Source organism: Coniophora puteana (assembly GCF_000271625.1).
Source record: "Coniophora puteana RWD-64-598 SS2 unplaced genomic scaffold CONPUscaffold_7, whole genome shotgun sequence".
Classification (NCBI taxonomy): domain Eukaryota; kingdom Fungi; phylum Basidiomycota; class Agaricomycetes; order Boletales; family Coniophoraceae; genus Coniophora; species Coniophora puteana.
Window position 1 is genome coordinate 2,255,858 of NW_006913059.1, and position 12,188 is coordinate 2,268,045.

General features: G+C 46.8%; 3 protein-coding genes across 3 annotated transcripts; 2 read left to right on the forward strand and 1 right to left on the reverse strand.

Annotated features, from left to right (window-relative positions):
• Positions 1-24: 24 nt before the first annotated feature.
• On the forward strand, positions 25-693 carry CONPUDRAFT_154833 (uncharacterized protein; the record flags this gene model as incomplete). Its single annotated transcript, XM_007771490.1, has 4 exons — positions 25-165; positions 225-254; positions 304-461; positions 510-693. The coding sequence occupies 4 exons, from the start codon at positions 25-27 to the stop codon at positions 691-693; spliced, it is 513 nt and encodes a 170-aa protein (XP_007769680.1).
• A 279-nt stretch (positions 694-972) lies between these two features.
• CONPUDRAFT_73863 (uncharacterized protein) lies at positions 973-3,115 on the forward strand (the record flags this gene model as incomplete). Its single annotated transcript, XM_007770949.1, has 9 exons — positions 973-1,236; positions 1,308-1,411; positions 1,464-1,719; positions 1,819-2,113; positions 2,167-2,392; positions 2,444-2,773; positions 2,820-2,931; positions 2,979-3,005; positions 3,056-3,115. The coding sequence occupies 9 exons, from the start codon at positions 973-975 to the stop codon at positions 3,113-3,115; spliced, it is 1,674 nt and encodes a 557-aa protein (XP_007769139.1).
• A 489-nt stretch (positions 3,116-3,604) lies between these two features.
• CONPUDRAFT_154835 (uncharacterized protein) lies at positions 3,605-4,848 on the reverse strand (the record flags this gene model as incomplete). The annotated part of the gene is made up of 6 exons (XM_007771491.1): positions 3,605-3,613; positions 3,676-4,010; positions 4,067-4,141; positions 4,251-4,380; positions 4,428-4,645; positions 4,698-4,848. The coding sequence occupies 6 exons, from the start codon at positions 4,846-4,848 to the stop codon at positions 3,605-3,607; spliced, it is 918 nt and encodes a 305-aa protein (XP_007769681.1).
• Positions 4,849-12,188: the final 7,340 nt, after the last annotated feature.

Below are 12,188 nucleotides of genomic sequence, written 5' to 3' on the forward strand. Positions count from 1 at the left end.
GGATCCCGAGCGACCCCCTCGTCTATGCCTTCTGTTGACATCGGAGAAGGCTATGCTCTCTTGCACAAGCGGTCCAAATGCGAGTGGATCCCTGTTGGTGTCCCAAAGGCCGTGCTGGACAACTGGTTGGGGTGCGACTGCGGCAGTATCTGGATGTGGGGGTGCGTAGGCTTTCTGATGGTCAAGTCATACAATCTGCATGGCGCGAGAACACTTACTTGCAGGACAACATTTGGATCTCTCGCAATGTCAAGGTATATTTCATCTGTTTTTGTGCTTAATTCACGCTTTATAGTTGCATAGATCGCAGAGGAGGGTCGTACATATATTGGAAAAGTCCAGTATTTTGCCCAGCTCGACGTGCAGGATGAGGTGACGGGAGAATTGAGATGGGAAGGGGTTGCAGTGGTCGAGCTCTACTCGGAGCCAGACCCTGACCTCCTTACTCTGTCCTCTCATTTGTTCGCAATGTGCAAGCATATGGGTCCTGAATATACTCATGTCATTAGCATCAAGCAAATTACCGACATTGTCGGGATGGTCCCACATCGACCGACTTTGCTCTCGGGAGTGGAAGAGGATCACTTTTTTATGGCCGAAAAACCCGGGCTGGACGTGGCTACATTTCTCGGACATGAAGATGAGGATGAGCAGGACGAGGACGGCATGGACTTTCCTCCAAATGCTGTATAGTAGTATGTTATACATATGTTTTATTCAATAAACAGTCTCCAAAATGCACCTGTGGCTCTCGGCCACCGAGACGAAGCTTTAGAGTTTCATTAACTAAGCGGGGTTTGAATTCCCCGAGGCGCGGCCCTGCATCGCCTCCCCAACGCCTGGTTCCGAGCGTGTCATCGGAGCCTAAATTAACCAATCCCCGCTTGATTTGGTAAGCCCCTGTCAATTGACAGGATTTTGTGCATCCGTCACATCCTTTCCCTTCCTCCCATCCTTTCTTCTCCCCCAACCATGTCCTCTCCAATCCCTCCAATCCACCAGTACTCCTCTTCTATCGAAGACCCCTCCCTGGATCACACAATGAGCACGCCAGATGACTTATTCAATGCATATCTCCAAGCTCACTACCAAGGCCCGGGAACAAACCACCATGGCCCAGGAACAAACTATCTAAACCCGGAAACAGCGCTACCCACCTTCAACACCTTTCGAACACAGCACGTCAACAGCATGGGCCACTCTCAAAGCCGTCGAAAACTGGTCGTTAACAACACAGTAAGTCATTTTCAACACCTTTTTAGTTGCTAACTTTGTTTTAGGATGCATTTATGCACTCGCATCCACAGATGCAGGTGCAGCCTCAAGAGACGGCCATTAGCCATGCGCACGCACCTTTTGCTAGCGCAACGGCACAGCAAGAATCCTTTGTCGATGCTGTGAACACGCAATTGTGAGTTTTGTCATTTATATATGTGCATATATTCACACTTTATACTTTCTAGTCATCTAGTTGCTACTAGCCCGGTCGTATCTGTCGCGACCTTGACATCCACCTCTTCCTCATCGCCCCCTCAGTCCGTCCCCGCCTTCCTTCCCTACGCATCAGCAATCTGCGCTCAGTACCCCAAGGTCAACCACTGGACGTGGTACAACTACTTGTTGAAGTGCAAGGAGGCCAGATTGACTACAAGGATGCGGGGATCGTATGGCTATCTCAAGCTCGAGGACAGGACCATGCTGAATGACTCAACTCGCAAAGTGCTCAACCGAGAAATGAGGAGGATGTGGTGAGGATGGGCCTCATCTCCGCGCATGGGGTATGAGTTGGTCTTGACATGGAAACTGCTGCCGCGACAGCAACATACTGACTTCGTCAACGACATCGTGGCACTTTTCCCCTTCATGGGGCTCTGTTACGGCACGTGGAAGATCAACAAGGTTGCGATCTCCATATACCCCAACTGGCGACAAACCTGGATCACCTCAAATAACAAACTACGCCCCAAGAGCAGACACACTCCTGCAAAGAACCCTCGCGTGAAGAAGCAGGATCCCAACGACGCAACAGTCTCGCTTGGGATGAAGCGCAACGTGTCTGAAGGCGCAGACGATGGCAGCAACGCCGGAGCTTCGTTCTTGAAGAAACCTAAAGGTAAACTTTCTCTCCATTATCTGCACATATATTAACATTTCTCTTTTATCTAGCGGGTGTATCTAAGGTGTTGAGCCCTGCTCGTGAGGACGATGGTGATGGTGACGCGCTCAACATGACGTTCGTGCTGTCTTTGCCTCCGCCGCCACCTCCCCGTTCCCCATTGTGCCCTCCTTCCAGCGCTGTGGTAGCCTTGAACGACCAGGAGGAGGCAATAGATACACTTCGCCTGGCAGCCACCAAACCGCTGCCACAGACGAAGAAGTTCGTCTTGCCGAGGTAACGTTTTTGTATTCATCATTTCTATATACTGATCTTTTTTTCGTACAGACCTATCCCCACCAACCTTGCCAAGGAGGCACTCAAAAGGGTGGAGCTCGCGAAGCTGAAGGACGACCCTCCTGCCAATGCTGGCGCTCAGCCGCTGCCCGAGGAGACTGGGAGCTCCTTGCTCATCGAGCAGGATGCTTCTCCTGTCCCGAACATTGGAGAAGTTGCTCCCTCGGGTGTTCCTTCCTCCGAAGACGCTGCTGCCCCTTGCGGCGTGGCTCCTCTTGATACCCAGTCCCCCAACCCTGTTCCTCAGGTCAATACTAAGGCGCCAGCATTTCCAGCACCGGCGGAAGCCTTGTTTCAGCTGGGCAACAAAAAGATTGGAAAGTAAGTAACGTGTTATCATTTGTATAGTTCTAACCATTTCCCCTAGGAGTCTCTGTGCCTACCGCTGGCTCGCGGACGTATCCATTCCTGCAGAAAATAAGACCAGAGAGGCCTTCAATCCCTACTGGATGAAGGAATTGTCCGTCAAACAGAGAGATGTGAGTCTTATTTCTGTTCGTCAGCCACTTTCTAACCTATGTTCTAGTGCTATAACCACGAGGCCAAACACGTGGTAAGTCGATCCATTCATTCATTCGCAATGCTAACACTGCATTCCTACAGAAAGACGACACTAAATGGAACCCAACGGATGCCGCGTTTCTCAACGGTCCCCGCTACTAATCTCGTCACCGTTTGTTCGCTGCACGCTCTCTGGCGTGGTTTTCTTGGTCATCGTGTTTCTTGACACGCCCTTTTGACCCCCATCGCCGTATGATACCCTTATTATGGACTATTTTGTGTTCTGGATGATAGTAGCCATGTATATGACAATGTACCCCTATGTTGCAATGTATATTTCACTAGATGCTGATATAATGCATGTTTTGATCCCGCGCCGATCCATCCGATTAAGCTATACAACACTAGATTAGACTAATTGTGATTGGACTGCCTGCTCCAGCCACAGAGCTCTCTAGATCGAGTGAAATGTGGGCGTAACTGATTCTCACTGTAGTTTAATCTAGAATTGTACCATTTTTCATTGAGATCTAGTCTTAGCTAGTTTTCTGGGAAAAACAGACTTGACTATATATTACAATACCCGACTATACCTGACTAGATATAAACAGAAATAGACTAGATCTCGCTCGTTCCGAGCTAGACCACTTCTTACTGGGCCTGAGAGGTGTTGACACTGAAGATAACATCAATGCTAAGGAGGGGCTGGATGAATCACCAACCAAAGTATTGTTGACATCCATGCCAGAGATGTTGGAGGATGGAAGCACTGATGGTGTTGTAATAGGCTCAGTCACAGTCTTGGTGGCTTGTTGTTGGTGCTTGGTTGTGCACTCGGTTTCCCACTGCTCAAACTCCTGATCCGACATCTTTTGGAAGAATGTGGTGTCTGCCGGCCACAAGTTGTGAAGGGTGATGAGGTCATGGTTGGCACTGAATTCTGTAGGGCTGCAGAACTGGCTCAAAGGCCAGTGCTCAACAATGATCCCATACTTTGCAGTGATATGGTCATTGAAGTTGACATAGTACATACAAGGGGATTTGAAGGGAGCTGCCACTGCCATTGAAGAGAAGGTCAGCAGGGCAACAAATCAATAGAGCAAGAACATGTACCAAGTTTAGCATAGATCAGCTGTCCAACAGCGGTTTTCTTCTCTGCCATAAGTTTTCCCTTTGTCTTAGCAAGACCTGAGATGTACGGATGTCAGTACAACCATCAAGAAAAAAAAAGGTTCACCTCAAACACCCGAAACACAATACCCTTCAAACTGCATTGCAAGGTCTTCAATGGACACACCAAAGGCCAAGTCAATGAAGTCCTTGGCCTGCGGAGTCCTGAAGGCAACAGGCTGGTTGTACTGGCTGACATTGCCACAACAGACAATCATAATGATCAGATTGCTAGTCCAAGCATGTAAGCGTTGGAACTGCGGAATGTTAGTAAGCATTGTGAACACCAGTGCAAAGTACCTACCTCAGTTTGAATACTCTTGAGAGTCTTGTTAGTGTCCTGAAATGATGACAGCATGACATTGTGAGGAGAGAACACCTTGTCTTCATGTGCATCATTAAAGGCTTCAGTGAGGGGGTTGGTAGCAGCAACCTTCTCTGCTTCACTAAGCTTAGTCCAGTTTGCCGTGATGAGGGGGGAGAGCTTGGTCACCACTTTATGCCTCTTGCCGGTTGGAACATCTGTTGACTGAGGGTTAGTTGTGTGCTCGCAAGGGAACAGAGCATGTCTTACTGGCATTCATGCACTTGATCTCTGCCCACTGATAGATGCTCCAATGGGAGAAGGTGCACTTTAAGCTCTTAAGCCGAGAGAACTGTAAAATTTCACGTTGGTAGTATGCAAGCTTGTGCTTACCAAACCTCTGGTGGAGGTCCTTGGCCATGGATTTGACACCCTCCCTGCACTCTCTCAGCACAGCATGCTATTTGGTGTGGTCTTTTTTGCGGTGGGCCTTGAGGAGCTGCTTTTGAGCAGGTGTTAGAGTATACCAGGGTTTTGCGCAGTACCACCAGCTCCATTGTGGAGCTTGGATTGTTGTTTTGCATATGGTGGCCAGATGGTGTCGGATGGCAAGAGGTAGGGGAGGGGCATGGATGGTAGGCATGACTGACCTTGGTGTGGAGCAAAAACTTTGCACATGGCCTTTTAACCCACTTGCAGGGTCAACACCATCAACAAACAAACAGACACATTGTTGATGCATTGTATGCACAAGGGCCAGGCAACCAGCTATCTTATTGCATTGTAAAAACTGATTAATAGGAATTATAATACTCATCTATGCTGTTGTTGATTATTGCCCACAAGAAATGCGCCTCCAGCACAGCCATCCGGCATGCAGCAAGGTAGGACATGAACCACTTTGCTGATAAAATATTATCATATGCATGTTTGATGTGTAGGATGGCTGTGACCATATACCCATGCAAGATAAGGTACAAGTTGGCAAGCTCCCCCCAGCTTGGGACAGGGGAACCATTGTACACAGGCCCAGCCACCGACTTGTAGGTACCATCAAGTTTGCAAATATGTTGATATACGGGTGCCTCATTGTCAAAAACACAAGGAGACAACCTCCACACAATCAATGACCCGGTCTGGGGAGGGGAGAGCCTGTAACAAGATAGGAGAGGAGTGAGAGGCACAGCAGGAGCATGAGTACTCAAAGTGCTCCACTTTGCAACACTCGCAGTGGAAGCCGTGAGCGAAGTCAGGGAAGAATTGGTGAGGGAAGCAAGAGAAAGCAGCAGGGAAGAAGGGCACTTATGGGACCGGTGAGATGTTAAATGACAATGAGCTAGATGACATTAGACATGAAGCAATAATGGTTGTTCATGAAAAAACACCTTTGCTGTGAGATGATAGAGTAGTTGAGCAAGAGTGGGATGAACGTGTTGAAGTGGGCATGGACGGTTTGACATTCATCTCTTTTACCTTTCCCTTCTCCTTTGCTTGGACCCTCCCCTCCCCCTCCTCGTATGCCGCCTTGGAGCTCACCAGGGGAGTTGATGGGATGTCTTAATTAGAGGCGATGGCACCGTACAGTTCTTTGGTATTGAATGCTGGAGAGGTGTTGATAGCAGTGCCAATGCCATGGGCTTTGGTAAGGAGCCATTCAACAGCTTTATTGAAGAACTTGAAGCCCTTGAAGATCCTGCCATCATACCTATGGACCTCCGAGTTGCACTTGTTCCTGTCAGTAATTAGAACAAAGGTGAATCTATAGATAGAAAAATGCCACACATCAGTTAAGGTATATCCCAGGGTGACAACCAAAAACAACAACATAGAACTTGGGGATGTGGGGCTTAAGGACAATGATAGTGTCATACAAAACCAAAAAGGAATGGGTGATGTCAATTGGAGTTGTGCTGGCAATACCGGTACTGCTCAAGACGTTGACACAGGTCTGATGCAGTACCTGAGCATCAGACCTGTTGCTGACCTGGATCATAAAGGGGGAGAGGCGGGGTCTGGTATGTGGCATTGAAGCATGGCCTGACAAACAGTGTCATGTCAGTGATGCTAAACATGTAATGATGACTCACTCTAAGTTACAAATGCCAGGATCATTACTGTCAGCAACAACTCAGCACATACCAGGGTTTGGAGGACCAAGGGTGAGCATGGTAGTTGGGATAGAGCTTTCAGCACCTTCACAAACACTTGAGCCAGGTTTACCCTGGTATGTTCCTCTGCTACCTCAACAAAGTCGAGGAGCATAGACAGGGGCTTTCCATCATGGACAAGGTGCACAGCAAAAGCAACAAAAGCTTTGTGGTTTGGTGATGTCCACACATCTGTTGTGAAGGAGAGTTCTCCATTGTGCATCTACATTTGACCATTAATGAGCAAACAGATAATGACCATAACAGTAACCTTACCTGGAGGATGTGGACAACACAAGATTGAGTGCAGGCGAAGATGTTGCAAGTGTCCTGTGAGAATGTACTCAGTGAAGGAATGTAGTGCTCTGGCCAGCCAGTTTTCATGAGCATTAGGAAGCTACAGTCTGCAACCACTGCAAACGGTCGCAGACTCTCAGCCACCCAGTGTACAATTTCAGCCCTAAACTATGTCAAATTTTCAGCTGTCAATACTCAACAAACATTACTGACCTAGTCTCAGTCCGCATGTGGGGTGTGTTTGAGTATGTAACCTTTCCTCTCCTTGTTTGCTCAAAAACAGCAGTGATACTGCCAGTTGAAAGTACAGCTTTTGATGACTGATTCATGCACATCAGATACCGACTTGTAGTCCACAGCCATATTGTAAGTGTCCTGGCCCCAGCAGTGTTTCACATGCTTTGTCATGTTGTGTCAACACTGTGTCTGCCCAGGAAGAACTGGGATGTTTGAGCTATGCTCCACTAGGAATACCATGTCCCGAAGATGCTAGCAAAGGTACGAAAAAGTATGGAGATGGACCAGAGGTGAACTGGAGATAGCAAAGGTAAAGGAGATGCATGTAGAAGCAAGGAGAAGTTGCTAAGTACGGTGGAGTATGATGGAGATGACAAGTTGATCACAAGTTGATTTGGAGTATAATTTGGATAGAGACAACAAACATGAAAGAATGTCAAGGGCCACAGGAATGTTGGGGTAGGAGTAAATCAATCTTCATATTATCAAATACAAGTTGAATGCTACCACTATTTGTATTGTAAGTCCGGATCTTTGGATAAGCTCTGTATAGCTACTGGAGTAAGTGTGGAGTATCATGAGTAATCACCGAAGAAGACCAAAGGTCAAAAGAATACAAAACATGATAGGCGTGACTGCGGAATAATGACAGGTGTAAAGTAATGACAGATAGAATGTGGGATGAGTTGGTCACAGGATAATATGCTGACTGATACAAAAGGTGCATGGACGTGACATAGATGCTGAATAGCTTCACTTCGCACATGTCCAAACTGTTGGTGAACAATTGTGTAGTCAGTTGTGCTGACGGCCGCAAGGGCCCAAGGTTTTGAGCCCTTGTACACCCAGAGCCTATAGAGTGTATTGTTTGTAATTCTCTGTGGACAGTAGAGGATTTCCTCACAATCACTGCTTGAAACTACTGCAGCATGCTTTTTCATTTTGATCTGTAAGCCTTTGCTTAGGAGATGACCAGCAGATAGTAATTGAGAGGTAAAACCAGCTACATAGTAGATAAGATATAGACGAGTTGTAGTGCTATTGCCTGCTGAATTGTTGTGTTCTGTCAAAAACGCCTCCTGCTAGTCCTAACTTGGATGAACCACGCATTATTTATTGCATTTGTTTTTGACATGGCCAGGCTTTGGCCTTATCTATTACATAAGCAGGCATGTGACCAAGCACATATGATGCAAGGATCATGCAATATGGTGTGCTTGTATTACTAAGAGTATTCCTAATTAGGCAGGAACCCTACCTTTAGTTACATGGTCTGTGGGCAGCTGCCCAGTAGTATATAAGACTGCAATTTGATGACCCAGAACTCCAAGAGAGTTCATTTGGGATTTCCCCTTAGCTCTGTTCGTAAACCTAAGTCTCAAGTCCTCTCGTCAAGGCATCTACTTCTGCCCAAGCCCCATCTAGGGTTAGGGTTAGTCTCTATCACTCATCATTATTCCTTGTTTGTGTGTACAGTGACTCCCCTAGTTAAGGGTCGCTCACATGTTCAAGTAGAACAGTGCTGACAGCTTGTATCTCAGCTTTCCCTTGCAGTGACTTGACTTCTGTGCATTCATTCTTAAGGATTATATGGTACATTGCAAAGTCATCTAGGCTGCAGGTGAAGTGTTTGCTAACACCAGAGTCAACGGTCAAAAAGGCCCAACCCAATTGATTATTGTCACAATCACACTTTGTGCAGTATGCAGTCAAGTCACATTCATTATATTGTACATGATTTACAACATCTTGTGCAGTTACTACTTTACTGTGTACAACTACATAATGTCCAATATCATACTGTGACAATTTGTGAGGACCAGTTTGCAATGAGTGATAAGGGATGTACTAATCAATTCTCATCCTTCCTGTCTGCTATGCAGACATCGTTGTCATTGCTTATGATGATCTTGGCCTTCCACACCTTGGGCCCTGACCCCTGGAGTCTCTGCTTTGGAAGATCCTTTTGACTCTTGAGGGTAGCCATCTTGTTGCCATGACATTTTGCTGTGCTGCCTCAAGGTTGTTCAGTGCTGACTGGAATTTGGTCATCAGGCACTGGTGTTCCAAGGGAGACAGTATCCTTGTTGAGTTTCTGAGTGTTGGGCCATTGGGCCTGCTTGATTGGACTTGGGCAAACAATGCCCTTGTCCTGTTGAGCGGTGTTGCCCTTGTGGGTCCATCCTGGAGATGGTTTGCCAATATCGTGTGATTGTCCCTCAGGGTGCCATTCTCCATGCGTAGAGCCAGCCAGAATGGCCTGTGCGGGTTGGTCATGGGTTCAAGATTCTCCAAAGGAGACCTTTGGCGTTGGGCAGCGTTAAACAACATCATCTGCAATCTGAACGCATATTCATTTTGTTGGCAGTCAATCATCTGTTGTTTCAACTCCCCCATCCCCGCTCGTTCTTTGCTTCAAAGATGTTTAAGCATTTACATGTACTGGCACAACTCCTTGAGGTTGAGGTCCCGCATTTGATATGGCGCTCCCTCCAATTTGTGTGACCACCTGATCTGCTCCTGCATCTGTGTGCGGTTCAGGTACCTCCACCTGCCTTGGTACACTCCTATTGGCCTGAGTCATGGACTCCTGTCTGGTGCTGTTGTCTGTTTGCCTTGTCTGGGACTTGGGGTGTAGGTGGGGTGTAGGACGGAGGTGGTTGGTTGGGCAAATGAGTCAAAGGCTTGGTTGACGCATTCACAAAGGTCATTGGCAGCAGGCTCAGTCCGTCGGAGCAAACATCTGACATGTTCAGCTGCTTGACAACAGGCTGTTACTGGGTCGGAGGAGCAGCATTCTCCATCTGGGGAGGTTGCTCAACCTTGTCCATCAATGGGGATGGCTGCTGTGGGTTGTAATTGTAACAGCTAAACTGTTACTCACCAAACTACTGAGGGGGCTTGAGGAGGGATAAGTGATATGAGATATAAATGATGAGTAGTGAGCTTAGAGAGCTGGATGAGAGTGGTAATCTCAAGTATAACAAGTGGATTAGACTGGAGAGTATGCTCCAGGATATGCCTCCTTAAATACAAATACAGATCTATGATATCATGCTGTGTCAGCCCTAGACTATTTAGAATGATGACTGTACAGTATTTGGTTCAACCAATGGCAATGGCCCTATAACTAATGTCTGACTAAAGGTGTGCCTTGATTGCTAAAAGATTGGTAAGGTGTGCCTGTAATACTGACTAAGGAGATCATGTGCAGTACCAGCTGATACTACAAACCATGTAGAACTACTGATCAACTATCTACTGATCAACTATGATAAGAGTTCAGGCCTTATCAGCTGACAATCTATGGAGATCTAGGCTTGATCAGCTATTGATCTATGAGATCATAGGTGCTTCTATGCCAAGTACATAGTTATTCCTGCATGACAAATCCTCCATGGTAACTCCTGGGTTTATCCATATGTCCAGATTAACATAACTTCGAGATATGATAAGATGGACAGAGATAAGGATGCTTTAGGGGTTGATTTACCATAGATAGGTGTTCTCCCATGTCCTATGTTGTATCCCTTGTATCCCCTTGTACTGGTGGTGTGCAACTGTGCAATAAATGCAGGAAAATAGTAAAAATACTGAATTTGTGACAGTAACCACCCTGGTGTTGCTGGCACATGTCCATCCAGCAGTCCTGGCACAACACCAGCCCCCAATTGCTTGGGTACCAATTGACGTCCCCAGCTTGTGCTGCACGCTCCAGAGGGTGAGTGATCCCTGGAGGGCCCATTGCCCCTTGCTGAGCTAGGCATCCAAGCTATTGCCCGATGGCCTGTGCCCTGGCTACTGGGGCCAGGAGCACAAACAAGCTGTTCTTGATGGTGTTCAGGAGATTGCCATTCAGGTGTCAGACCGTCAGATACTGGTGTCCAGTGGTCAAATTCTCCGACAGCGCCAAGTGAGGGGCTACATCACCTGCTTCAATGATCTGCTCAACTTGGGGAGCGGGAGCATTGTTGTGTTGGGCTGTCTGCTCACCTGCACTCTGGCGGGTCCAGGCTGGCCTTTCAGCTGCTAGTGCCATGTTCTCACCTTTGTCTATCTTGGACTCTGACAGAGTCCAGGATTCCTGAAGGTACTCTGGGATCCTTGAAGGAGATGTTGGTGGTGCTGAGGCTGGGTGTTGCACCGGACTTGTTACATCCCATTTGACCATGTTTTTCACCTTGATCAGCTCGAGATCCCGCATCTGACTGACAGGGATCCGGAGTGGCGTAGGGGTTATGTCGCAAAACCTAAAAACAGATTGGCATCGCTTGCAATCAGTTCCAATAACTGAATTGGTCTCGGCACTTGCGATTACGTTGCAGTTGTCACCAAGCTTTGCAACCACGTTCGAAGCGAAGTCTAGCTATTGAATTGATAGAGTCCCTGATTGAAATGTCATTGGGACAGACAGCGCGGCATTGCAATTTAGTTGAAGCAACAATGCCACTGTTGTTGCAATGTTAGTGGGACCAGTGATCTAGTACTAACCTTACATTACAATCGCATTTGAGATTGGTATACTAAATTGAAATTAGATTGAGACTACATTGTGGTCATTTCTGTTACCTATTGCAAGGTGATTGCGATGTGAGCCAGGTGTTGCAAAGGTCATAAAACATCGTAATTCAATGCACGAGTCACTTCAGTCACCCCCAAAATGGGGGTCCAATAGGCTAATTATTGGCACAAAATATTATCCTACTAGGCCCCTAAATCATGGTATTACCAACATTTTCTGGTACTGATCCTTGGCTGTGGAATTAGAGTCAAGGTGATTGTGGAAGTTTCCAGGTGCCAGGGGTCCTGGGCTTTTGTATAATACCATCAATGAGAATAAATGGTAACACAATAATACCAGAAAAGGTAGTACCACAATCAATTCATATATCCAACTAAATACCATCCAGACTGTTTTATCAACCCGTCTACTCTAACCAAAAAGTATTTAGATGACATTGTTTTACCTTGGTATATCTCATGGAATTGTCCAAAAAGGTAGTTCATACTGCAGTATATGTGCTTGGCATTGTTCAACCTCTACACCAGTGAAAATCAAATTTGAGTAGCTTTGATGGAA